This window comes from Cucurbita moschata, unplaced genomic scaffold, assembly GCF_002738365.1.
Source record: "Cucurbita moschata cultivar Rifu unplaced genomic scaffold, Cmos_1.0 Cmo_Scf00011, whole genome shotgun sequence".
NCBI classification, from domain to species: domain Eukaryota; kingdom Viridiplantae; phylum Streptophyta; class Magnoliopsida; order Cucurbitales; family Cucurbitaceae; genus Cucurbita; species Cucurbita moschata.
In genome coordinates, this window is record NW_019268527.1 from 695467 (window position 1) to 722333 (window position 26867).

General features: G+C 34.4%; 3 protein-coding genes across 3 annotated transcripts; all 3 read left to right on the forward strand.

Annotated features, from left to right (window-relative positions):
- The first annotated feature begins 5241 nt into the window (after window positions 1–5241).
- LOC111449872 lies at window positions 5242–7535 on the forward strand. The gene is made up of 7 exons (XM_023089965.1): window positions 5242–5445; window positions 5512–5598; window positions 5670–5873; window positions 6561–6725; window positions 6797–6850; window positions 6928–7074; window positions 7158–7535. The coding sequence occupies exons 1-7, from the start codon at window positions 5242–5244 to the stop codon at window positions 7533–7535; spliced, it is 1239 nt and encodes a 412-aa protein (XP_022945733.1).
- A 5320-nt stretch (window positions 7536–12855) lies between these two features.
- LOC111449873 lies at window positions 12856–15149 on the forward strand. Its single transcript, XM_023089966.1, has 7 exons — window positions 12856–13059; window positions 13126–13212; window positions 13284–13487; window positions 14175–14339; window positions 14411–14464; window positions 14542–14688; window positions 14772–15149. The coding sequence occupies exons 1-7, from the start codon at window positions 12856–12858 to the stop codon at window positions 15147–15149; spliced, it is 1239 nt and encodes a 412-aa protein (XP_022945734.1).
- Window positions 15150–20469: 5320 nt separating this feature from the next.
- LOC111449874 lies at window positions 20470–22763 on the forward strand. Its single transcript, XM_023089967.1, has 7 exons — window positions 20470–20673; window positions 20740–20826; window positions 20898–21101; window positions 21789–21953; window positions 22025–22078; window positions 22156–22302; window positions 22386–22763. Exons 1-7 carry the CDS (start codon window positions 20470–20472, stop codon window positions 22761–22763), a joined length of 1239 nt encoding a protein of 412 aa, XP_022945735.1.
- Window positions 22764–26867: the final 4104 nt, after the last annotated feature.

Genomic DNA, 26867 nt, shown 5'->3' on the forward strand with positions numbered 1-26867 from the left:
GAGGTCGAGACATGAATTATATTTCTCATCTTCATCTCTTATCCCTTCCCAATCACCACTCGCACCACCCTTTATACATCTAATCCATAAAAAAAAAAAATCTCTAACTAGGATAAAAAAAATGAGTAGAAGATGATAATTACAATAGAATAGTTCAATAAATACCCCTAAGCAATTATGAAAAACTTAGAACATGCAATAAACCACCCGAACAATTTCGAGATAAAACAAGAAAGAGTTAAAACATATAACACCATAGTTTTTTAGTAGGTTAGTCAAACTCGACCACCTACTTCAAAGCCGGAACAAACTTTACTCTTTCCTCGAATAAGAGCCCAACCGCTACACAGCTCTTTTTACGAGTTCAAGAGCAAACTCAATTATTTCCACGACTTATGATCAAACCGGTACAAGTATTTGAATTTTGCAGTAACACACCGCAACTCTCTAAAAAGAACAGTAGATTCATAATTTGATCACTCAAATAAGACGGAGAGTCACCCTGGACACTCTAGTAAAGAAATCATGGAAATGATGTGTTATAATATAGAGAAGAGAATGAGTTTAAGAGAAGTGGCAAAAATAGTTATTAATACTGTACCCAACAAAAAAAAACCAACTTTATTTATTTTTTGTTTTTTTAAAATATAATAATATAATAATATAATATAGTATAAAAATAATAAAAATCAATTTGAATTTAGATTTTTTTAAAAATATTTTTTATAATTCAAATTATATAGGATGTATAAGTAATTTTATTTCTATTTTTTAAAAAGTAAATTGAAACTCCACCCTTCGATACTCCTGAAATAAATGTCATACTTTGATTGGTCCATGATGTCAATTTTACCGTCACATTATCACGTCACGTATCTTTTTTCGACTGCAACTTCTTCGTTTTTTCTCTGATTTGAGTGATTGAAAAAGGGGTTGAAATCGTTATTCTCAACCTTACATATACGATTCAAAATACAGATAGTTTGTTAATAATTAAGTATAGGTTTGTTATCATCAAAACATAATTAATTAGATTATGAGAGTGTAGGTTTGTTATCATCAAAACATCAATTAATTAGACTGTGGGCCAAAAGCCAACAATAGCTTTTTTTTTTTAAGATGATTTCAAGAAAGATGGTAGGAAATTCATAAACCTAAATAATACATGTCCAAATAATAATATCGATGCATTTTAATGTATTATCATAAATTTCGTACTTGAAATTCACTCAAGAGCATATTCTCCCTCTGTATTTATGCCTCAATAAATTATGAAACATCACAACAACGAAGTGATTCATAAATTACAAAACAACAAACTTAGAACATATCTTTCTTAATTTTCATCCGCTTTGGAATCATAAAAAAGAACAATTGAAAAATGATAAATTAAGAATGACATAATGGCTCTCGGAGAATATGCTTTCAAAAATTATAAACAAGATTATAAAATTCAGCAACATATATCACAACTAATAATACCAAACTTAAGCCTATTTTTTAAAAAATTTATTGGATTGGTGAAAATATCAGCTAATTGATTAGTAAAGCTTACAAAATCAAGAATAATATGTCAATTTTGTACCTGCTCTCTAATACAATGACGTCCAAGTCAATATGTTTAGTTTTAAGAACGATGAATATGATTTTTGGTTAAATTGACGGCATAATAGTATCACAAAATATTGGCACACTATCAAATTTTAATAAAAAATCCCCAATAGTTTGTTTCATCCAAAGAATTTGAGCACAACAACTGGCAACCGTAATATATTCCGCTTCGGTAGTAGCTAAGGCAACCGAATTTTGCTTTTTACTAAACCAAGAAACTAATGAACTGCCATGAAATTGACGAGTTCCACCGGTACTTTTACGATCAAGTAAATTTCTAGCAAAATCCGCATAAGAATATCCTAACAATTTAAACTCAGCCTTTCTATGATACTACGCTCCTAAGTTAATAGTCTCAAGCAAATATTTAAATATTCTTTTAATTGCATGTAAATGAGATGCTCTAGGACAAGATTGAAACCTAGCACAAAAACATACACTGAACATAATATCGGGTCTACTGGCGACCGAATCGTACCTCTATAAGATTTAATATCCACACATTTACCTTTTTCATCCTTGTCAAGCTTAGTGGATGTGCTCATTGGAGTTTTTGCAATCTTACCTTCGTTGAACTTGAATCTTTTGAGTAAATCTTTAGTGTATTTCTCTTATTTATGAAGATACCGTTTTGAGTTGTTTGATTTGAATTCCAAGAAAGAAACTGAGCCCTCCCATCATACTCATCAACTCTCTTGATATAAAGAACGATTAGTAGCCTATCAATTTCTTTAATTTTAACAATAAGAGTAGTGTCGAGTTTACTCATTTTAAAATCATTCCCACTGAGAAAATTAACAAGTCTATCGTACCAAGTTGGAGCTTGTTTTAAGCCATCAAGAGCCTTTTAAAACTTATATGCATCGGCGGAAAATAAAAATTTCCAAATACGGGAGGTTGTTCTACATAAACTTCCTCCATAATATAACCATTTAAGAATGCACTTTTCGCATCCATTTGATACAATATAAAATTTTCGTAAGGATTAAAAGCGAGTAACATTCTAATAGCTTCTAATCTAGCGACGGGTGCAAAAGTTTCTTCATAGTCTATACCTTCCCTCCCGACATTAACCTTGAGCTATAAGTCAAGCTTTATTGCCAACGATATTCCAATTTGCATCAATTTTATTTCTAAAAACAGTTCCAATAATGAAAATACTAGAGGGCCTAGGGACTAATTCCCAAATTTTGTTCATTTCAAGTTGATTTAGAGTTGTTGCGCAGCTAAAATCCAAAACTCATCATTTTTTGCATCCTTAAGATTTTTTGCTTCAGTTTGAGAAATAAATGTAAGATTATTAAAAAAAAATTAATAGAAGGACGAGTTTTCACACCTTGTTCGAGATCGCCAATAATATAGTCCTTGAGATGAGATAAGACATACCTCCATTCTTCTAGCATTGATGAAGAACCTTCATTCTCCTTCTCATCTCAGTTTACTTTTTCCGAAACAGTTTCTTTCATTTTGTCACTCACAAGTAAAATTACAGAATTTCTTTCTCAATCATGACGGTAAATAGACTCATTAGGAATATTATTACAAGATTCATCCAATACACATGCATAGATTTCCTCATAACTAAAATTCTCTCGTTAAAAACTCTATGAACTTTAGAGGAATAACCAAGAAAAATACCAATAGAATCAAAATTTTCTATTTCCAGTTTTTCAAAATAAAAAACTTTTAAATACCCAATATTTGGGATTTGATTATGCCAAATTCACAAGGAGTTTTATCTGAGGAGGGTCTAATTAAAACTCTATTTGAAAGCGGTATTAACGGATTCCGTCCAAAAAAAATATTTTGGTAAGTCATACCCGTTTAGCATTGATATAGCAAATTCGTGTAAAGTACGATTTTTCTTTTCAACCACACCATTTTGTCGAGGAGTCGAGCAGTCATGAGAAAAACCATTATCTTCACAAATTTTTTTCAAATGCTACCGTGTCAAATTCTCCTCCATTAACACTCCTAGTAATAAAAAAAAAACTCTTTTTACAAAACTAGCAAATCTTTTCAAGACGTCATTATTATGTTTTATCATCGAAACCCAAGTAAATCTCGAAAAATCATAGTCATTCCCTTCCTAACTAGGTATTTTAAAAGGGCCAAATAAATCAACTTGTAATAGTTGAAGATGTAGAAAACACATTTTTAAATTTGAAAGCGAAATTGGTTTGCTTAAGCATTTAACAATCCTCACAAATTTTATGTTTTTCAAATTTAAATTTAGGAAGACCCGCAACTAATGAATTTTTCGAGATATTTGAAATAAGTGCATATTAGCACGTTCTAATCTTCTATGTCAAGCCAAGAATTATCATGCAAAGTCGAAAGACATTCATTATTTGTAGGATAATCCTTTGAATCAATAGTGTACACATTGTTATCTCTATTTCCAACAAACAAAACTTTTCTATCACTACTATTCTCAATTATGCAATTATTTTTTATCAAATATAACTCTAAAATCTTTGTCAGGTTGATAAGCCATGCTTTAAACCATCAACAAAAAGTACATTTTCAATAAGAGTACAAATGTCATTTTACCTATGGTACCCTCACCAATTATTTTACCCTTTACCACCAAAGGTTACTAAGTCACCGTCCTTCTTCGAATAATTCACAAACTTTGATTGATTGGGACCACTAGTACCACTTTCTTTGGAGGCTTTCAAACAAACCTAAAACAAATATTCAAAATTGACCTTTTGGTACCCATATTTGTTTTGGTCCCAAAAAATTATTCTTCACAAATTTAGGAATCCATTTCATATTTGCATTCATATTAAAGACACTGTACTTGGATAGGTAACAAGAATAATTTTTAATGTAATTAAAGTATTTTTCGTCTTCAATAATAATTCAACTAAACAATTTCATAAATATATTCGCAGCGGACAAACACAAAAAAAAAAGAATGAACCATAACCTATTCAATTCCAATTTTAAATTTCTTTTTATTATTATTATTATTTTTTTTTTTTTTTGTTGAAACAGCTGCCAGATGAGAGGACCCAACTTTAAGCCACAAAAAGAATGAAACAGTTAATTCCCGCTCCCGTGCTCTAAAACTCATATATGTATATATTATACTAAGAAAAAGAAAGAAGACAAACACAAAAGACAATGACCCATGTTTTTTTTTTCGGATTAAATATGGATTCTAAAACTTTCCACCGTCCTCGTCTTCCTGTTCTTGTTTTTTCCCTTCTTGTCGTTTCATCGTTTTGTCGTCCCGACAAAAAAATCCATCCCAATAACCATACGGCGGCGTTCCGGTCGGAGAATCAGTTGAAGAAATTGAAGCTTATTCNGTCTTCAATAATAATTCAACTAAACAATTTCATAAATATATTCGCAGCGGACAAACACGAAAAAAAAGAATGAACCATAACCTATTCAATTCCAATTTTAAATTTCTTTTTATTATTATTATTATTATTATTATTATTTTTGTTGAAACAGCTGCCAGATGAGAGGACCCAACTTTAAGCCACAAAAAGAATGAAACAGTTAATTCCCGCTCCCGTGCTCTAAAACTCATATATGTATATATTATACTAAGAAAAAGAAAGAAGACAAACACAAAAGACAATGACCCATGTTTTTTTTTTCGGATTAAATATGGATTCTAAAACTTTCCACCGTCCTCGTCTTCCTGTTCTTGTTTTTTCCCTTCTTGTCGTTTCATCGTTTTGTCGTCCCGACAAAAAAATCCATCCCAATAACCATACGGCGGCGTTCCGGTCGGAGAATCAGTTGAAGAAATTGAAGCTTATTCAAGCTGATCTTAACCGAATCAACAAGTTGCCTGTCAAAACCATTCAGGTCTGTAACTCTTGTTTAATCTCCTCTGTTTTGGAGCTTGATTGTGATGCTTTTATTTGGGTGCAGAGTCCGGATGGTGACTTTATAGATTGTGTTGAAACTCATCGGCAGCTAGCTTTTGATCATCCATTGCTCAAAGGAAAGAAGCCATTGGTAAGTTCAAGGAATCTGAGGCTAAATTTTCGAAATGGGTTTTGTTTTTAATTGTGGAAATGCTGTTTCAGGATCCGCCGGAGAGACCGTATAACCAGAGCCATTCCGGTGAGGTGGAGACGGAAATGTTCCAATTATGGAGCATGTCCGGAGAATCCTGCCCAGAGGGGACAGTTCCGATCAGAAGAACGACAGAAGAGGATATGTTGAGAGCGAGTTCGGTTCAGAGATTTGGAAGAAAAGCAAGCGGAGACTCTCCCAGCAAAGGTCATGAGGTCAGTCTTTAACCAACTTAAACTCAGTTACCTAGTCGATATTGTTCTCTTTCGGCTTTTCCCTTCCGGAGAAGAAGTTTAACACTCCTGTAAAGAGGGTGTTTAGTTCTTCTCCCAACCAATGTGGGGATCTCACAATGTACCCCTTCGGGGCCTGTTCTCTTTCGACTTTTCCTTTTCGGGTGCAAGTCTATTAGTGGGAGGCTTCCACACCTTTGTAAAGGGTGTTTCGTTTCCTCCCAACCAATGTGGGATCTCACAATCCACCCCCTTGCAATCATTTCCTTCTCCAATCAAAGTGGGACCTCCCAATCTACTTTCTTCGGGGCCGAGCGTCCTTGTTGACACACTGCCTTTGTCCACCCACTTTGGGGCTCAATCTCCTCGCTGGCACATCGCCCGATGTCTTGCTCTATACCAAACGGCCCAAGCTCACCGCTAGCAGATATCATCCTCTTTGGGGTTTTCCCTTTCGGGCTTCCCTCAAGATTTTTAAAAAGCCTCAGCTAGCAGGAGGTTTCCACTCCCTTGTAAGAGGTGTTTCGTTATTCTCCCTAACCGATGTTCTCCTTCCTAGCATATGTGGGATCTCACGTCTTTTTCTCCAAAATATAGAGTCCTCCCTTGTAAATTTTAAGATTTTGGGGAAACCCAGGTGGAAATGAATGTAAATTTTGTTGGTGGCAGTATGCAGTGGGGTTTGTAAGTGGAGGACAGTACTACGGAGCCCAGGCAAGCATGACCGTATGGAAGCCGCGGGTCAACTATCCATTCGAGTTCAGCCTCTCACAGATATGGCTCGTCTCCGGTACATTACCACATGATCTCAACACCATTGAAGCTGGGTGGCAGGTAACTTTCTAAACCGATTCAATCTTCTGATCCATACAAATTTTAATTCTATGCCTAACTTTTCTATATAGGTTTACCCCAAGATGTATGGAGACAACAATACAAGATTCTTCACTTATTGGACGGTAAGAACACTAAAACACAAAAATTATCAACAAAATCAGATTGAAAATGAAATGACGGTAACTTTTTGGATGAACAGTCCGACGCATATCAAGCAACAGGCTGCTACAATTTAATCTGTCCAGGCTTCGTTCAAACCAACCGTAGAATCGCCATTGGAGCTACAATTGCTCCAACTTCCTCCTACAACGGCGCCCAATTCAGTATCAGCTTACTGGTTTGGAAGGTAACCGATTTCAATTTCATGCGTTTTCTTGAAGATTATGAGTCCAAATTGAATTGGGGGTTGTTGTTTGTGGTTGTTCAAAGGATCCGAAGCACGGGGATTGGTGGTTGGAATACGGCTCGGGAGTGGTGATCGGGTACTGGCCGGCGTTTTTGTTCACTCACCTTCGAAGCCACGCAACGAAGACACAGTTTGGCGGAGAGGTGGTGAATAAGAGGTCGTGGGGATTTCACACGGCGACGGAAATGGGGAGTGGGCATTTCGCCGGCGAGGGGTTCCGAAAAGCTGCTTATTTTCGTAATATGAAGGTTGTGAATTTGGATAATAGGTTGATTCCATTGTCGGATTTGGAGGTTTGGGCAGATAATCCAAATTGCTATAATATTCAACCTCGAAATGATAGAGTTTGGGGAAATTACTTTTACTATGGAGGGCCCGGAAGAAATGTGAACTGCCCTTAATTAATTTAATTTTCTCGTGGGTGGTTTTTATTTTAATTATAATTTTTGTTAATGTTTTTTTTTTTTTTTTTTTTTTTCTTTCAAATTTAGATCACTAAAATGTGAGAACGAGAAGACCATGGTAAATTTTTTATGGAAGAAATAGAGACTATGGTTGTGATATTTATTAAAGACTAGCATTTAACTTGTGGAGACCTCTTCCGAGCAAAATAAAAGTGTAAAAATACTTCGATGGGAGAGAGTGAAAATAAGCTAAAGATGGGAGATAGAGTGAAAAGACCGCTAACAGGGTCGAGATAAAATCCCATTTAAATAGAGAATAAAAGAGGGAATGAAAAGACTTTATAGGTGGAACAGTGCGGTATGAGAATGTGAAAAGACCTAATAAATAAATTATGTCGAGATAAAATCACATCTTGATAGTTAGAACGGGGCAGAATGAGAGTGAGAAGAGAGTGAAAAACCCCTAATAGTTGAAAAGGGTCGAGATGAAATCTCATTTAAACAAAGAATAAAAGAAGAAATGAAAAATCCTTGATAGGCAAACGAGGTCGAGACATGAATTATATTTCTCATCTTCATCTCTTATCCCTTCCCAATCACCACTCGCACCACCCTTTATACATCTAATCCATAAAAAAAAAAAATCTCTAACTAGGATAAAAAAAATGAGTAGAAGATGATAATTACAATAGAATAGTTCAATAAATACCCCTAAGCAATTATGAAAAACTTAGAACATGCAATAAACCACCCGAACAATTTCGAGATAAAACAAGAAAGAGTTAAAACATATAACACCATAGTTTTTTAGTAGGTTAGTCAAACTCGACCACCTACTTCAAAGCCGGAACAAACTTTACTCTTTCCTCGAATAAGAGCCCAACCGCTACACAGCTCTTTTTACGAGTTCAAGAGCAAACTCAATTATTTCCACGACTTATGATCAAACCGGTACAAGTATTTGAATTTTGCAGTAACACACCGCAACTCTCTAAAAAGAACAGTAGATTCATAATTTGATCACTCAAATAAGACGGAGAGTCACCCTGGACACTCTAGTAAAGAAATCATGGAAATGATGTGTTATAATATAGAGAAGAGAATGAGTTTAAGAGAAGTGGCAAAAATAGTTATTAATACTGTACCCAACAAAAAAAAACCAACTTTATTTATTTTTTGTTTTTTTAAAATATAATAATATAATAATATAATATAGTATAAAAATAATAAAAATCAATTTGAATTTAGATTTTTTTAAAAATATTTTTTATAATTCAAATTATATAGGATGTATAAGTAATTTTATTTCTATTTTTTAAAAAGTAAATTGAAACTCCACCCTTCGATACTCCTGAAATAAATGTCATACTTTGATTGGTCCATGATGTCAATTTTACCGTCACATTATCACGTCACGTATCTTTTTTCGACTGCAACTTCTTCGTTTTTTCTCTGATTTGAGTGATTGAAAAAGGGGTTGAAATCGTTATTCTCAACCTTACATATACGATTCAAAATACAGATAGTTTGTTAATAATTAAGTATAGGTTTGTTATCATCAAAACATAATTAATTAGATTATGAGAGTGTAGGTTTGTTATCATCAAAACATCAATTAATTAGACTGTGGGCCAAAAGCCAACAATAGCTTTTTTTTTTTAAGATGATTTCAAGAAAGATGGTAGGAAATTCATAAACCTAAATAATACATGTCCAAATAATAATATCGATGCATTTTAATGTATTATCATAAATTTCGTACTTGAAATTCACTCAAGAGCATATTCTCCCTCTGTATTTATGCCTCAATAAATTATGAAACATCACAACAACGAAGTGATTCATAAATTACAAAACAACAAACTTAGAACATATCTTTCTTAATTTTCATCCGCTTTGGAATCATAAAAAAGAACAATTGAAAAATGATAAATTAAGAATGACATAATGGCTCTCGGAGAATATGCTTTCAAAAATTATAAACAAGATTATAAAATTCAGCAACATATATCACAACTAATAATACCAAACTTAAGCCTATTTTTTAAAAAATTTATTGGATTGGTGAAAATATCAGCTAATTGATTAGTAAAGCTTACAAAATCAAGAATAATATGTCAATTTTGTACCTGCTCTCTAATACAATGACGTCCAAGTCAATATGTTTAGTTTTAAGAACGATGAATATGATTTTTGGTTAAATTGACGGCATAATAGTATCACAAAATATTGGCACACTATCAAATTTTAATAAAAAATCCCCAATAGTTTGTTTCATCCAAAGAATTTGAGCACAACAACTGGCAACCGTAATATATTCCGCTTCGGTAGTAGCTAAGGCAACCGAATTTTGCTTTTTACTAAACCAAGAAACTAATGAACTGCCATGAAATTGACGAGTTCCACCGGTACTTTTACGATCAAGTAAATTTCTAGCAAAATCCGCATAAGAATATCCTAACAATTTAAACTCAGCCTTTCTATGATACTACGCTCCTAAGTTAATAGTCTCAAGCAAATATTTAAATATTCTTTTAATTGCATGTAAATGAGATGCTCTAGGACAAGATTGAAACCTAGCACAAAAACATACACTGAACATAATATCGGGTCTACTGGCGACCGAATCGTACCTCTATAAGATTTAATATCCACACATTTACCTTTTTCATCCTTGTCAAGCTTAGTGGATGTGCTCATTGGAGTTTTTGCAATCTTACCTTCGTTGAACTTGAATCTTTTGAGTAAATCTTTAGTGTATTTCTCTTATTTATGAAGATACCGTTTTGAGTTGTTTGATTTGAATTCCAAGAAAGAAACTGAGCCCTCCCATCATACTCATCAACTCTCTTGATATAAAGAACGATTAGTAGCCTATCAATTTCTTTAATTTTAACAATAAGAGTAGTGTCGAGTTTACTCATTTTAAAATCATTCCCACTGAGAAAATTAACAAGTCTATCGTACCAAGTTGGAGCTTGTTTTAAGCCATCAAGAGCCTTTTAAAACTTATATGCATCGGCGGAAAATAAAAATTTCCAAATACGGGAGGTTGTTCTACATAAACTTCCTCCATAATATAACCATTTAAGAATGCACTTTTCGCATCCATTTGATACAATATAAAATTTTCGTAAGGATTAAAAGCGAGTAACATTCTAATAGCTTCTAATCTAGCGACGGGTGCAAAAGTTTCTTCATAGTCTATACCTTCCCTCCCGACATTAACCTTGAGCTATAAGTCAAGCTTTATTGCCAACGATATTCCAATTTGCATCAATTTTATTTCTAAAAACAGTTCCAATAATGAAAATACTAGAGGGCCTAGGGACTAATTCCCAAATTTTGTTCATTTCAAGTTGATTTAGAGTTGTTGCGCAGCTAAAATCCAAAACTCATCATTTTTTGCATCCTTAAGATTTTTTGCTTCAGTTTGAGAAATAAATGTAAGATTATTAAAAAAAAATTAATAGAAGGACGAGTTTTCACACCTTGTTCGAGATCGCCAATAATATAGTCCTTGAGATGAGATAAGACATACCTCCATTCTTCTAGCATTGATGAAGAACCTTCATTCTCCTTCTCATCTCAGTTTACTTTTTCCGAAACAGTTTCTTTCATTTTGTCACTCACAAGTAAAATTACAGAATTTCTTTCTCAATCATGACGGTAAATAGACTCATTAGGAATATTATTACAAGATTCATCCAATACACATGCATAGATTTCCTCATAACTAAAATTCTCTCGTTAAAAACTCTATGAACTTTAGAGGAATAACCAAGAAAAATACCAATAGAATCAAAATTTTCTATTTCCAGTTTTTCAAAATAAAAAACTTTTAAATACCCAATATTTGGGATTTGATTATGCCAAATTCACAAGGAGTTTTATCTGAGGAGGGTCTAATTAAAACTCTATTTGAAAGCGGTATTAACGGATTCCGTCCAAAAAAAATATTTTGGTAAGTCATACCCGTTTAGCATTGATATAGCAAATTCGTGTAAAGTACGATTTTTCTTTTCAACCACACCATTTTGTCGAGGAGTCGAGCAGTCATGAGAAAAACCATTATCTTCACAAATTTTTTTCAAATGCTACCGTGTCAAATTCTCCTCCATTAACACTCCTAGTAATAAAAAAAAAACTCTTTTTACAAAACTAGCAAATCTTTTCAAGACGTCATTATTATGTTTTATCATCGAAACCCAAGTAAATCTCGAAAAATCATAGTCATTCCCTTCCTAACTAGGTATTTTAAAAGGGCCAAATAAATCAACTTGTAATAGTTGAAGATGTAGAAAACACATTTTTAAATTTGAAAGCGAAATTGGTTTGCTTAAGCATTTAACAATCCTCACAAATTTTATGTTTTTCAAATTTAAATTTAGGAAGACCCGCAACTAATGAATTTTTCGAGATATTTGAAATAAGTGCATATTAGCACGTTCTAATCTTCTATGTCAAGCCAAGAATTATCATGCAAAGTCGAAAGACATTCATTATTTGTAGGATAATCCTTTGAATCAATAGTGTACACATTGTTATCTCTATTTCCAACAAACAAAACTTTTCTATCACTACTATTCTCAATTATGCAATTATTTTTTATCAAATATAACTCTAAAATCTTTGTCAGGTTGATAAGCCATGCTTTAAACCATCAACAAAAAGTACATTTTCAATAAGAGTACAAATGTCATTTTACCTATGGTACCCTCACCAATTATTTTACCCTTTACCACCAAAGGTTACTAAGTCACCGTCCTTCTTCGAATAATTCACAAACTTTGATTGATTGGGACCACTAGTACCACTTTCTTTGGAGGCTTTCAAACAAACCTAAAACAAATATTCAAAATTGACCTTTTGGTACCCATATTTGTTTTGGTCCCAAAAAATTATTCTTCACAAATTTAGGAATCCATTTCATATTTGCATTCATATTAAAGACACTGTACTTGGATAGGTAACAAGAATAATTTTTAATGTAATTAAAGTATTTTTCGTCTTCAATAATAATTCAACTAAACAATTTCATAAATATATTCGCAGCGGACAAACACAAAAAAAAAAGAATGAACCATAACCTATTCAATTCCAATTTTAAATTTCTTTTTATTATTATTATTATTTTTTTTTTTTTTTGTTGAAACAGCTGCCAGATGAGAGGACCCAACTTTAAGCCACAAAAAGAATGAAACAGTTAATTCCCGCTCCCGTGCTCTAAAACTCATATATGTATATATTATACTAAGAAAAAGAAAGAAGACAAACACAAAAGACAATGACCCATGTTTTTTTTTTCGGATTAAATATGGATTCTAAAACTTTCCACCGTCCTCTTCTTCCTGTTCTTGTTTTTTCCCTTCTTGTCGTTTCATCGTTTTGTCGTCCCGACAAAAAAATCCATCCCAATAACCATACGGCGGCGTTCCGGTCGGAGAATCAGTTGAAGAAATTGAAGCTTATTCAAGCTGATCTTAACCGAATCAACAAGTTGCCTGTCAAAACCATTCAGGTCTGTAACTCTTGTTTAATCTCCTCTGTTTTGGAGCTTGATTGTGATGCTTTTATTTGGGTGCAGAGTCCGGATGGTGACTTTATAGATTGTGTTGAAACTCATCGGCAGCTAGCTTTTGATCATCCATTGCTCAAAGGAAAGAAGCCATTGGTAAGTTCAAGGAATCTGAGGCTAAATTTTCGAAATGGGTTTTGTTTTTAATTGTGGAAATGCTGTTTCAGGATCCGCCGGAGAGACCGTATAACCAGAGCCATTCCGGTGAGGTGGAGACGGAAATGTTCCAATTATGGAGCATGTCCGGAGAATCCTGCCCAGAGGGGACAGTTCCGATCAGAAGAACGACAGAAGAGGATATGTTGAGAGCAAGTTCGGTTCAGAGATTTGGAAGAAAAGCAAGCGGAGACTCTCCCAGCAAAGGTCATGAGGTCAGTCTTTAACCAACTTAAACTCAGTTACCTAGTCGATATTGTTCTCTTTCGGCTTTTCCCTTCCGGAGAAGAAGTTTAACACTCCTATAAAGAGGGTGTTTAGTTCTTCTCCCAACCAATGTGGGGATCTCACAATGTACCCCTTCGGGGCCTGTTCTCTTTCGACTTTTCCTTTTCGGGTGCAAGTCTATTAGTGGGAGGCTTCCACACCTTTGTAAAGGGTGTTTCGTTTCCTCCCAACCAATGTGGGATCTCACAATCCACCCCCTTGCAATCATTTCCTTCTCCAATCAAAGTGGGACCTCCCAATCTACTTTCTTCGGGGCCGAGCGTCCTTGTTGACACACTGCCTTTGTCCACCCACTTTGGGGCTCAATCTCCTCGCTGGCACATCGCCCGATGTCTTGCTCTATACCAAACGGCCCAAGCTCACCGCTAGCAGATATCATCCTCTTTGGGGTTTTCCCTTTCGGGCTTCCCTCAAGATTTTTAAAAAGCCTCAGCTAGCAGGAGGTTTCCACTCCCTTGTAAGAGGTGTTTCGTTATTCTCCCTAACCGATGTTCTCCTTCCTAGCATATGTGGGATCTCACGTCTTTTTCTCCAAAATATAGAGTCCTCCCTTGTAAATTTTAAGATTTTGGGGAAACCCAGGTGGAAATGAATGTAAATTTTGTTGGTGGCAGTATGCAGTGGGGTTTGTAAGTGGAGGACAGTACTACGGAGCCCAGGCAAGCATGACCGTATGGAAGCCGCGGGTCAACTATCCATTCGAGTTCAGCCTCTCACAGATATGGCTCGTCTCCGGTACATTACCACATGATCTCAACACCATTGAAGCTGGGTGGCAGGTAACTTTCTAAACCGATTCAATCTTCTGATCCATACAAATTTTAATTCTATGCCTAACTTTTCTATATAGGTTTACCCCAAGATGTATGGAGACAACAATACAAGATTCTTCACTTATTGGACGGTAAGAACACTAAAACACAAAAATTATCAACAAAATCAGATTGAAAATGAAATGACGGTAACTTTTTGGATGAACAGTCCGACGCATATCAAGCAACAGGCTGCTACAATTTAATCTGTCCAGGCTTCGTTCAAACCAACCGTAGAATCGCCATTGGAGCTACAATTGCTCCAACTTCCTCCTACAACGGCGCCCAATTCAGTATCAGCTTACTGGTTTGGAAGGTAACCGATTTCAATTTCATGCGTTTTCTTGAAGATTATGAGTCCAAATTGAATTGGGGGTTGTTGTTTGTGGTTGTTCAAAGGATCCGAAGCACGGGGATTGGTGGTTGGAATACGGCTCGGGAGTGGTGATCGGGTACTGGCCGGCGTTTTTGTTCACTCACCTTCGAAGCCACGCAACGAAGACACAGTTTGGCGGAGAGGTGGTGAATAAGAGGTCGTGGGGATTTCACACGGCGACGGAAATGGGGAGTGGGCATTTCGCCGGCGAGGGGTTCCGAAAAGCTGCTTATTTTCGTAATATGAAGGTTGTGAATTTGGATAATAGGTTGATTCCATTGTCGGATTTGGAGGTTTGGGCAGATAATCCAAATTGCTATAATATTCAACCTCGAAATGATAGAGTTTGGGGAAATTACTTTTACTATGGAGGGCCCGGAAGAAATGTGAACTGCCCTTAATTAATTTAATTTTCTCGTGGGTGGTTTTTATTTTAATTATAATTTTTGTTAATGTTTTTTTTTTTTTTTTTTTTGTCCTTTCAAATTTAGATCACTAAAATGTGAGAACGAGAAGACCATGGTAAATTTTTTATGGAAGAAATAGAGACTATGGTTGTGATATTTATTAAAGACTAGCATTTAACTTGTGGAGACCTCTTCCGAGCAAAATAAAAGTGTAAAAATACTTCGATGGGAGAGAGTGAAAATAAGCTAAAGATGGGAGATAGAGTGAAAAGACCGCTAACAGGGTCGAGATAAAATCCCATTTAAATAGAGAATAAAAGAGGGAATGAAAAGACTTTATAGGTGGAACAGTGCGGTATGAGAATGTGAAAAGACCTAATAAATAAATTATGTCGAGATAAAATCACATCTTGATAGTTAGAACGGGGCAGAATGAGAGTGAGAAGAGAGTGAAAAACCCCTAATAGTTGAAAAGGGTCGAGATGAAATCTCATTTAAACAAAGAATAAAAGAAGAAATGAAAAATCCTTGATAGGCAAACGAGGTCGAGACATGAATTATATTTCTCATCTTCATCTCTTATCCCTTCCCAATCACCACTCGCACCACCCTTTATACATCTAATCCATAAAAAAAAAAAATCTCTAACTAGGATAAAAAAAATGAGTAGAAGATGATAATTACAATAGAATAGTTCAATAAATACCCCTAAGCAATTATGAAAAACTTAGAACATGCAATAAACCACCCGAACAATTTCGAGATAAAACAAGAAAGAGTTAAAACATATAACACCATAGTTTTTTAGTAGGTTAGTCAAACTCGACCACCTACTTCAAAGCCGGAACAAACTTTACTCTTTCCTCGAATAAGAGCCCAACCGCTACACAGCTCTTTTTACGAGTTCAAGAGCAAACTCAATTATTTCCACGACTTATGATCAAACCGGTACAAGTATTTGAATTTTGCAGTAACACACCGCAACTCTCTAAAAAGAACAGTAGATTCATAATTTGATCACTCAAATAAGACGGAGAGTCACCCTGGACACTCTAGTAAAGAAATCATGGAAATGATGTGTTATAATATAGAGAAGAGAATGAGTTTAAGAGAAGTGGCAAAAATAGTTATTAATACTGTACCCAACAAAAAAAAACCAACTTTATTTATTTTTTGTTTTTTTAAAATATAATAATATAATAATATAATATAGTATAAAAATAATAAAAATCAATTTGAATTTAGATTTTTTTAAAAATATTTTTTATAATTCAAATTATATAGGATGTATAAGTAATTTTATTTCTATTTTTTAAAAAGTAAATTGAAACTCCACCCTTCGATACTCCTGAAATAAATGTCATACTTTGATTGGTCCATGATGTCAATTTTACCGTCACATTATCACGTCACGTATCTTTTTTCGACTGCAACTTCTTCGTTTTTTCTCTGATTTGAGTGATTGAAAAAGGGGTTGAAATCGTTATTCTCAACCTTACATATACGATTCAAAATACAGATAGTTTGTTAATAATTAAGTATAGGTTTGTTATCATCAAAACATAATTAATTAGATTATGAGAGTGTAGGTTTGTTATCATCAAAACATCAATTAATTAGACTGTGGGCCAAAAGCCAACAATAGCTTTTTTTTTTTAAGATGATTTCAAGAAAGATGGTAGGAAATTCATAAACCTAAATAATACATGTCCAAATAATAATATCGATGCATTTTAATGTATTATCATAAATTTCGTACTTGAAATTCACTCAAGAGCATATTCTCCCTCTGTATTTATGCCTCAATAAATTATGAAACATCACAACAACGAAGTGATTCATAAATTACAAAACAACAAACTTAGAACATATCTTTCTTAATTTTCATCCGCTTTGGAATCATAAAAAAGAACAATTGAAAAATGATAAATTAAGAATGACATAATGGCTCTCGGAGAATATGCTTTCAAAAATTATAAACAAGATTATAAAATTCAGCAACATATATCACAACTAATAATACCAAACTTAAGCCTATTTTTTAAAAAATTTATTGGATTGGTGAAAATATCAGCTAATTGATTAGTAAAGCTTACAAAATCAAGAATAATATGTCAATTTTGTACCTGCTCTCTAATACAATGACGTCCAAGTCAATATGTTTAGTTTTAAGAACGATGAATATGATTTTTGGTTAAATTGACGGCATAATAGTATCACAAAATATTGGCACACTATCAAATTTTAATAAAAAATCCCCAATAGTTTGTTTCATCCAAAGAATTTGAGCACAACAACTGGCAACCGTAATATATTCCGCTTCGGTAGTAGCTAAGGCAACCGAATTTTGCTTTTTACTAAACCAAGAAACTAATGAACTGCCATGAAATTGACGAGTTCCACCGGTACTTTTACGATCAAGTAAATTTCTAGCAAAATCCGCATAAGAATATCCTAACAATTTAAACTCAGCCTTTCTATGATACTACGCTCCTAAGTTAATAGTCTCAAGCAAATATTTAAATATTCTTTTAATTGCATGTAAATGAGATGCTCTAGGACAAGATTGAAACCTAGCACAAAAACATACACTGAACATAATATCGGGTCTACTGGCGACCGAATCGTACCTCTATAAGATTTAATATCCACACATTTACCTTTTTCATCCTTGTCAAGCTTAGTGGATGTGCTCATTGGAGTTTTTGCAATCTTACCTTCGTTGAACTTGAATCTTTTGAGTAAATCTTTAGTGTATTTCTCTTATTTATGAAGATACCGTTTTGAGTTGTTTGATTTGAATTCCAAGAAAGAAACTGAGCCCTCCCATCATACTCATCAACTCTCTTGATATAAAGAACGATTAGTAGCCTATCAATTTCTTTAATTTTAACAATAAGAGTAGTGTCGAGTTTACTCATTTTAAAATCATTCCCACTGAGAAAATTAACAAGTCTATCGTACCAAGTTGGAGCTTGTTTTAAGCCATCAAGAGCCTTTTAAAACTTATATGCATCGGCGGAAAATAAAAATTTCCAAATACGGGAGGTTGTTCTACATAAACTTCCTCCATAATATAACCATTTAAGAATGCACTTTTCGCATCCATTTGATACAATATAAAATTTTCGTAAGGATTAAAAGCGAGTAACATTCTAATAGCTTCTAATCTAGCGACGGGTGCAAAAGTTTCTTCATAGTCTATACCTTCCCTCCCGACATTAACCTTGAGCTATAAGTCAAGCTTTATTGCCAACGATATTCCAATTTGCATCAATTTTATTTCTAAAAACAGTTCCAATAATGAAAATACTAGAGGGCCTAGGGACTAATTCCCAAATTTTGTTCATTTCAAGTTGATTTAGAGTTGTTGCGCAGCTAAAATCCAAAACTCATCATTTTTTGCATCCTTAAGATTTTTTGCTTCAGTTTGAGAAATAAATGTAAGATTATTAAAAAAAAATTAATAGAAGGACGAGTTTTCACACCTTGTTCGAGATCGCCAATAATATAGTCCTTGAGATGAGATAAGACATACCTCCATTCTTCTAGCATTGATGAAGAACCTTCATTCTCCTTCTCATCTCAGTTTACTTTTTCCGAAACAGTTTCTTTCATTTTGTCACTCACAAGTAAAATTACAGAATTTCTTTCTCAATCATGACGGTAAATAGACTCATTAGGAATATTATTACAAGATTCATCCAATACACATGCATAGATTTCCTCATAACTAAAATTCTCTCGTTAAAAACTCTATGAACTTTAGAGGAATAACCAAGAAAAATACCAATAGAATCAAAATTTTCTATTTCCAGTTTTTCAAAATAAAAAACTTTTAAATACCCAATATTTGGGATTTGATTATGCCAAATTCACAAGGAGTTTTATCTGAGGAGGGTCTAATTAAAACTCTATTTGAAAGCGGTATTAACGGATTCCGTCCAAAAAAAATATTTTGGTAAGTCATACCCGTTTAGCATTGATATAGCAAATTCGTGTAAAGTACGATTTTTCTTTTCAACCACACCATTTTGTCGAGGAGTCGAGCAGTCATGAGAAAAACCATTATCTTCACAAATTTTTTTCAAATGCTACCGTGTCAAATTCTCCTCCATTAACACTCCTAGTAATAAAAAAAAAACTCTTTTTACAAAACTAGCAAATCTTTTCAAGACGTCATTATTATGTTTTATCATCGAAACCCAAGTAAATCTCGAAAAATCATAGTCATTCCCTTCCTAACTAGGTATTTTAAAAGGGCCAAATAAATCAACTTGTAATAGTTGAAGATGTAGAAAACACATTTTTAAATTTGAAAGCGAAATTGGTTTGCTTAAGCATTTAACAATCCTCACAAATTTTATGTTTTTCAAATTTAAATTTAGGAAGACCCGCAACTAATGAATTTTTCGAGATATTTGAAATAAGTGCATATTAGCACGTTCTAATCTTCTATGTCAAGCCAAGAATTATCATGCAAAGTCGAAAGACATTCATTATTTGTAGGATAATCCTTTGAATCAATAGTGTACACATTGTTATCTCTATTTCCAACAAACAAAACTTTTCTATCACTACTATTCTCAATTATGCAATTATTTTTTATCAAATATAACTCTAAAATCTTTGTCAGGTTGATAAGCCATGCTTTAAACCATCAACAAAAAGTACATTTTCAATAAGAGTACAAATGTCATTTTACCTATGGTACCCTCACCAATTATTTTACCCTTTACCACCAAAGGTTACTAAGTCACCGTCCTTCTTCGAATAATTCACAAACTTTGATTGATTGGGACCACTAGTACCACTTTCTTTGGAGGCTTTCAAACAAACCTAAAACAAATATTCAAAATTGACCTTTTGGTACCCATATTTGTTTTGGTCCCAAAAAATTATTCTTCACAAATTTAGGAATCCATTTCATATTTGCATTCATATTAAAGACACTGTACTTGGATAGGTAACAAGAATAATTTTTAATGTAATTAAAGTATTTTTCGTCTTCAATAATAATTCAACTAAACAATTTCATAAATATATTCGCAGCGGACAAACACAAAAAAAAAAGAATGAACCATAACCTATTCAATTCCAATTTTAAATTTCTTTTTATTATTATTATTATTTTTTTTTTTTTTTGTTGAAACAGCTGCCAGATGAGAGGACCCAACTTTAAGCCACAAAAAGAATGAAACAGTTAATTCCCGCTCCCGTGCTCTAAAACTCATATATGTATATATTATACTAAGAAAAAGAAAGAAGACAAACACAAAAGACAATGACCCATGTTTTTTTTTTCGGATTAAATATGGATTCTAAAACTTTCCACCGTCCTCTTCTTCCTGTTCTTGTTTTTTCCCTTCTTGTCGTTTCATCGTTTTGTCGTCCCGACAAAAAAATCCATCCCAATAACCATACGGCGGCGTTCCGGTCGGAGAATCAGTTGAAGAAATTGAAGCTTATTCAAGCTGATCTTAACCGAATCAACAAGTTGCCTGTCAAAACCATTCAGGTCTGTAACTCTTGTTTAATCTCCTCTGTTTTGGAGCTTGATTGTGATGCTTTTATTTGGGTGCAGAGTCCGGATGGTGACTTTATAGATTGTGTTGAAACTCATCGGCAGCTAGCTTTTGATCATCCATTGCTCAAAGGAAAGAAGCCATTGGTAAGTTCAAGGAATCTGAGGCTAAATTTTCGAAATGGGTTTTGTTTTTAATTGTGGAAATGCTGTTTCAGGATCCGCCGGAGAGACCGTATAACCAGAGCCATTCCGGTGAGGTGGAGACGGAAATGTTCCAATTATGGAGCATGTCCGGAGAATCCTGCCCAGAGGGGACAGTTCCGATCAGAAGAACGACAGAAGAGGATATGTTGAGAGCGAGTTCGGTTCAGAGATTTGGAAGAAAAGCAAGCGGAGACTCTCCCAGCAAAGGTCATGAGGTCAGTCTTTAACCAACTTAAACTCAGTTACCTAGTCGATATTGTTCTCTTTCGGCTTTTCCCTTCCGGAGAAGAAGTTTAACACTCCTATAAAGAGGGTGTTTAGTTCTTCTCCCAACCAATGTGGGGATCTCACAATGTACCCCTTCGGGGCCTGTTCTCTTTCGACTTTTCCTTTTCGGGTGCAAGTCTATTAGTGGGAGGCTTCCACACCTTTGTAAAGGGTGTTTCGTTTCCTCCCAACCAATGTGGGATCTCACAATCCACCCCCTTGCAATCATTTCCTTCTCCAATCAAAGTGGGACCTCCCAATCTACTTTCTTCGGGGCCGAGCGTCCTTGTTGACACACTGCCTTTGTCCACCCACTTTGGGGCTCAATCTCCTCGCTGGCACATCGCCCGATGTCTTGCTCTATACCAAACGGCCCAAGCTCACCGCTAGCAGATATCATCCTCTTTGGGGTTTTCCCTTTCGGGCTTCCCTCAAGATTTTTAAAAAGCCTCAGCTAGCAGGAGGTTTCCACTCCCTTGTAAGAGGTGTTTCGTTATTCTCCCTAACCGATGTTCTCCTTCCTAGCATATGTGGGATCTCACGTCTTTTTCTCCAAAATATAGAGTCCTCCCTTGTAAATTTTAAGATTTTGGGGAAACCCAGGTGGAAATGAATGTAAATTTTGTTGGTGGCAGTATGCAGTGGGGTTTGTAAGTGGAGGACAGTACTACGGAGCCCAGGCAAGCATGACCGTATGGAAGCCGCGGGTCAACTATCCATTCGAGTTCAGCCTCTCACAGATATGGCTCGTCTCCGGTACATTACCACATGATCTCAACACCATTGAAGCTGGGTGGCAGGTAACTTTCTAAACCGATTCAATCTTCTGATCCATACAAATTTTAATTCTATGCCTAACTTTTCTATATAGGTTTACCCCAAGATGTATGGAGACAACAATACAAGATTCTTCACTTATTGGACGGTAAGAACACTAAAACACAAAAATTATCAACAAAATCAGATTGAAAATGAAATGACGGTAACTTTTTGGATGAACAGTCCGACGCATATCAAGCAACAGGCTGCTACAATTTAATCTGTCCAGGCTTCGTTCAAACCAACCGTAGAATCGCCATTGGAGCTACAATTGCTCCAACTTCCTCCTACAACGGCGCCCAATTCAGTATCAGCTTACTGGTTTGGAAGGTAACCGATTTCAATTTCATGCGTTTTCTTGAAGATTATGAGTCCAAATTGAATTGGGGGTTGTTGTTTGTGGTTGTTCAAAGGATCCGAAGCACGGGGATTGGTGGTTGGAATACGGCTCGGGAGTGGTGATCGGGTACTGGCCGGCGTTTTTGTTCACTCACCTTCGAAGCCACGCAACGAAGACACAGTTTGGCGGAGAGGTGGTGAATAAGAGGTCGTGGGGATTTCACACGGCGACGGAAATGGGGAGTGGGCATTTCGCCGGCGAGGGGTTCCGAAAAGCTGCTTATTTTCGTAATATGAAGGTTGTGAATTTGGATAATAGGTTGATTCCATTGTCGGATTTGGAGGTTTGGGCAGATAATCCAAATTGCTATAATATTCAACCTCGAAATGATAGAGTTTGGGGAAATTACTTTTACTATGGAGGGCCCGGAAGAAATGTGAACTGCCCTTAATTAATTTAATTTTCTCGTGGGTGGTTTTTATTTTAATTATAATTTTTGTTAATGTTTTTTTTTTTTTTTTTTTTTTTCTTTCAAATTTAGATCACTAAAATGTGAGAACGAGAAGACCATGGTAAATTTTTTATGGAAGAAATAGAGACTATGGTTGTGATATTTATTAAAGACTAGCATTTAACTTGTGGAGACCTCTTCCGAGCAAAATAAAAGTGTAAAAATACTTCGATGGGAGAGAGTGAAAATAAGCTAAAGATGGGAGATAGAGTGAAAAGACCGCTAACAGGGTCGAGATAAAATCCCATTTAAATAGAGAATAAAAGAGGGAATGAAAAGACTTTATAGGTGGAACAGTGCGGTATGAGAATGTGAAAAGACCTAATAAATAAATTATGTCGAGATAAAATCACATCTTGATAGTTAGAACGGGGCAGAATGAGAGTGAGAAGAGAGTGAAAAACCCCTAATAGTTGAAAAGGGTCGAGATGAAATCTCATTTAAACAAAGAATAAAAGAAGAAATGAAAAATCCTTGATAGGCAAACGAGGTCGAGACATGAATTATATTTCTCATCTTCATCTCTTATCCCTTCCCAATCACCACTCGCACCACCCTTTATACATCTAATCCATAAAAAAAAAAAAAATCTCTAACCAGGATAAAAAAAATGAGTAGAAGATGATAATTAGTTCAATAAATACCCCTAAGCAATTATGAAAAACTTAGAACATGCAATAAACCACCCGAACAATTTCGAGATAAAACAAGAAAGAGTTAAAACATATAACACCATAGTTTTTTAGTAGGTTAGTCANAATTGGGGGTTGTTGTTTGTGGTTGTTCAAAGGATCCGAAGCACGGGGATTGGTGGTTGGAATACGGCTCGGGAGTGGTGATCGGGTACTGGCCGGCGTTTTTGTTCACTCACCTTCGAAGCCACGCAACGAAGACACAGTTTGGCGGAGAGGTGGTGAATAAGAGGTCGTGGGGATTTCACACGGCGACGGAAATGGGGAGTGGGCATTTCGCCGGCGAGGGGTTCCGAAAAGCTGCTTATTTTCGTAATATGAAGGTTGTGAATTTGGATAATAGGTTGATTCCATTGTCGGATTTGGAGGTTTGGGCAGATAATCCAAATTGCTATAATATTCAACCTCGAAATGATAGAGTTTGGGGAAATTACTTTTACTATGGAGGGCCCGGAAGAAATGTGAACTGCCCTTAATTAATTTAATTTTCTCGTGGGTGGTTTTTATTTTAATTATAATTTTTGTTAATGTTTTTTTTTTTTTTTTTTTTGTCCTTTCAAATTTAGATCACTAAAATGTGAGAACGAGAAGACCATGGTAAATTTTTTATGGAAGAAATAGAGACTATGGTTGTGATATTTATTAAAGACTAGCATTTAACTTGTGGAGACCTCTTCCGAGCAAAATAAAAGTGTAAAAATACTTCGATGGGAGAGAGTGAAAATAAGCTAAAGATGGGAGATAGAGTGAAAAGACCGCTAACAGGGTCGAGATAAAATCCCATTTAAATAGAGAATAAAAGAGGGAATGAAAAGACTTTATAGGTGGAACAGTGCGGTATGAGAATGTGAAAAGACCTAATAAATAAATTATGTCGAGATAAAATCACATCTTGATAGTTAGAACGGGGCAGAATGAGAGTGAGAAGAGAGTGAAAAACCCCTAATAGTTGAAAAGGGTCGAGATGAAATCTCATTTAAACAAAGAATAAAAGAAGAAATGAAAAATCCTTGATAGGCAAACGAGGTCGAGACATGAATTATATTTCTCATCTTCATCTCTTATCCCTTCCCAATCACCACTCGCACCACCCTTTATACATCTAATCCATAAAAAAAAAAAATCTCTAACTAGGATAAAAAAAATGAGTAGAAGATGATAATTACAATAGAATAGTTCAATAAATACCCCTAAGCAATTATGAAAAACTTAGAACATGCAATAAACCACCCGAACAATTTCGAGATAAAACAAGAAAGAGTTAAAACATATAACACCATAGTTTTTTAGTAGGTTAGTCAAACTCGACCACCTACTTCAAAGCCGGAACAAACTTTACTCTTTCCTCGAATAAGAGCCCAACCGCTACACAGCTCTTTTTACGAGTTCAAGAGCAAACTCAATTATTTCCACGACTTATGATCAAACCGGTACAAGTATTTGAATTTTGCAGTAACACACCGCAACTCTCTAAAAAGAACAGTAGATTCATAATTTGATCACTCAAATAAGACGGAGAGTCACCCTGGACACTCTAGTAAAGAAATCATGGAAATGATGTGTTATAATATAGAGAAGAGAATGAGTTTAAGAGAAGTGGCAAAAATAGTTATTAATACTGTACCCAACAAAAAAAAACCAACTTTATTTATTTTTTGTTTTTTTAAAATATAATAATATAATAATATAATATAGTATAAAAATAATAAAAATCAATTTGAATTTAGATTTTTTTAAAAATATTTTTTATAATTCAAATTATATAGGATGTATAAGTAATTTTATTTCTATTTTTTAAAAAGTAAATTGAAACTCCACCCTTCGATACTCCTGAAATAAATGTCATACTTTGATTGGTCCATGATGTCAATTTTACCGTCACATTATCACGTCACGTATCTTTTTTCGACTGCAACTTCTTCGTTTTTTCTCTGATTTGAGTGATTGAAAAAGGGGTTGAAATCGTTATTCTCAACCTTACATATACGATTCAAAATACAGATAGTTTGTTAATAATTAAGTATAGGTTTGTTATCATCAAAACATAATTAATTAGATTATGAGAGTGTAGGTTTGTTATCATCAAAACATCAATTAATTAGACTGTGGGCCAAAAGCCAACAATAGCTTTTTTTTTTAAGATGATTTCAAGAAAGATGGTAGGAAATTCATAAACCTAAATAATACATGTCCAAATAATAATATCGATGCATTTTAATGTATTATCATAAATTTCGTACTTGAAATTCACTCAAGAGCATATTCTCCCTCTGTATTTATGCCTCAATAAATTATGAAACATCACAACAACGAAGTGATTCATAAATTACAAAACAACAAACTTAGAACATATCTTTCTTAATTTTCATCCGCTTTGGAATCATAAAAAAGAACAATTGAAAAATGATAAATTAAGAATGACATAATGGCTCTCGGAGAATATGCTTTCAAAAATTATAAACAAGATTATAAAATTCAGCAACATATATCACAACTAATAATACCAAACTTAAGCCTATTTTTTAAAAAATTTATTGGATTGGTGAAAATATCAGCTAATTGATTAGTAAAGCTTACAAAATCAAGAATAATATGTCAATTTTGTACCTGCTCTCTAATACAATGACGTCCAAGTCAATATGTTTAGTTTTAAGAACGATGAATATGATTTTTGGTTAAATTGACGGCATAATAGTATCACAAAATATTGGCACACTATCAAATTTTAATAAAAAATCCCCAATAGTTTGTTTCATCCAAAGAATTTGAGCACAACAACTGGCAACCGTAATATATTCCGCTTCGGTAGTAGCTAAGGCAACCGAATTTTGCTTTTTACTAAACCAAGAAACTAATGAACTGCCATGAAATTGACGAGTTCCACCGGTACTTTTACGATCAAGTAAATTTCTAGCAAAATCCGCATAAGAATATCCTAACAATTTAAACTCAGCCTTTCTATGATACTACGCTCCTAAGTTAATAGTCTCAAGCAAATATTTAAATATTCTTTTAATTGCATGTAAATGAGATGCTCTAGGACAAGATTGAAACCTAGCACAAAAACATACACTGAACATAATATCGGGTCTACTGGCGACCGAATCGTACCTCTATAAGATTTAATATCCACACATTTACCTTTTTCATCCTTGTCAAGCTTAGTGGATGTGCTCATTGGAGTTTTTGCAATCTTACCTTCGTTGAACTTGAATCTTTTGAGTAAATCTTTAGTGTATTTCTCTTATTTATGAAGATACCGTTTTGAGTTGTTTGATTTGAATTCCAAGAAAGAAACTGAGCCCTCCCATCATACTCATCAACTCTCTTGATATAAAGAACGATTAGTAGC

What these genes read in the sequence shown, in the direction of transcription:
- LOC111449873 (XM_023089966.1), top strand. Translation starts at nt 12,856, where the DNA reads ATGGATTCTAAAACTTTCCACCGTCCTCTTCTTCCTGTTCTTGTTTTT. An exon ending in TGCCTGTCAAAACCATTCAG is followed by an intron (nt 13,060 to 13,125) that starts GTCTGTAACTCT and finishes ATTTGGGTGCAG; the next exon opens with AGTCCGGATGGTGACTTTAT. An exon ending in TCAAAGGAAAGAAGCCATTG is followed by an intron (nt 13,213 to 13,283) that starts GTAAGTTCAAGG and finishes ATGCTGTTTCAG; the next exon opens with GATCCGCCGGAGAGACCGTA.
- LOC111449872 (XM_023089965.1), top strand. Translation starts at nt 5,242, where the DNA reads ATGGATTCTAAAACTTTCCACCGTCCTCGTCTTCCTGTTCTTGTTTTT. An exon ending in CTCCCAGCAAAGGTCATGAG is followed by an intron (nt 5,874 to 6,560) that starts GTCAGTCTTTAA and finishes TGTTGGTGGCAG; the next exon opens with TATGCAGTGGGGTTTGTAAG. An exon ending in CCATTGAAGCTGGGTGGCAG is followed by an intron (nt 6,726 to 6,796) that starts GTAACTTTCTAA and finishes TTTTCTATATAG; the next exon opens with GTTTACCCCAAGATGTATGG.
- LOC111449874 (XM_023089967.1), top strand. Translation starts at nt 20,470, where the DNA reads ATGGATTCTAAAACTTTCCACCGTCCTCTTCTTCCTGTTCTTGTTTTT. An exon ending in TGCCTGTCAAAACCATTCAG is followed by an intron (nt 20,674 to 20,739) that starts GTCTGTAACTCT and finishes ATTTGGGTGCAG; the next exon opens with AGTCCGGATGGTGACTTTAT. An exon ending in TCAAAGGAAAGAAGCCATTG is followed by an intron (nt 20,827 to 20,897) that starts GTAAGTTCAAGG and finishes ATGCTGTTTCAG; the next exon opens with GATCCGCCGGAGAGACCGTA.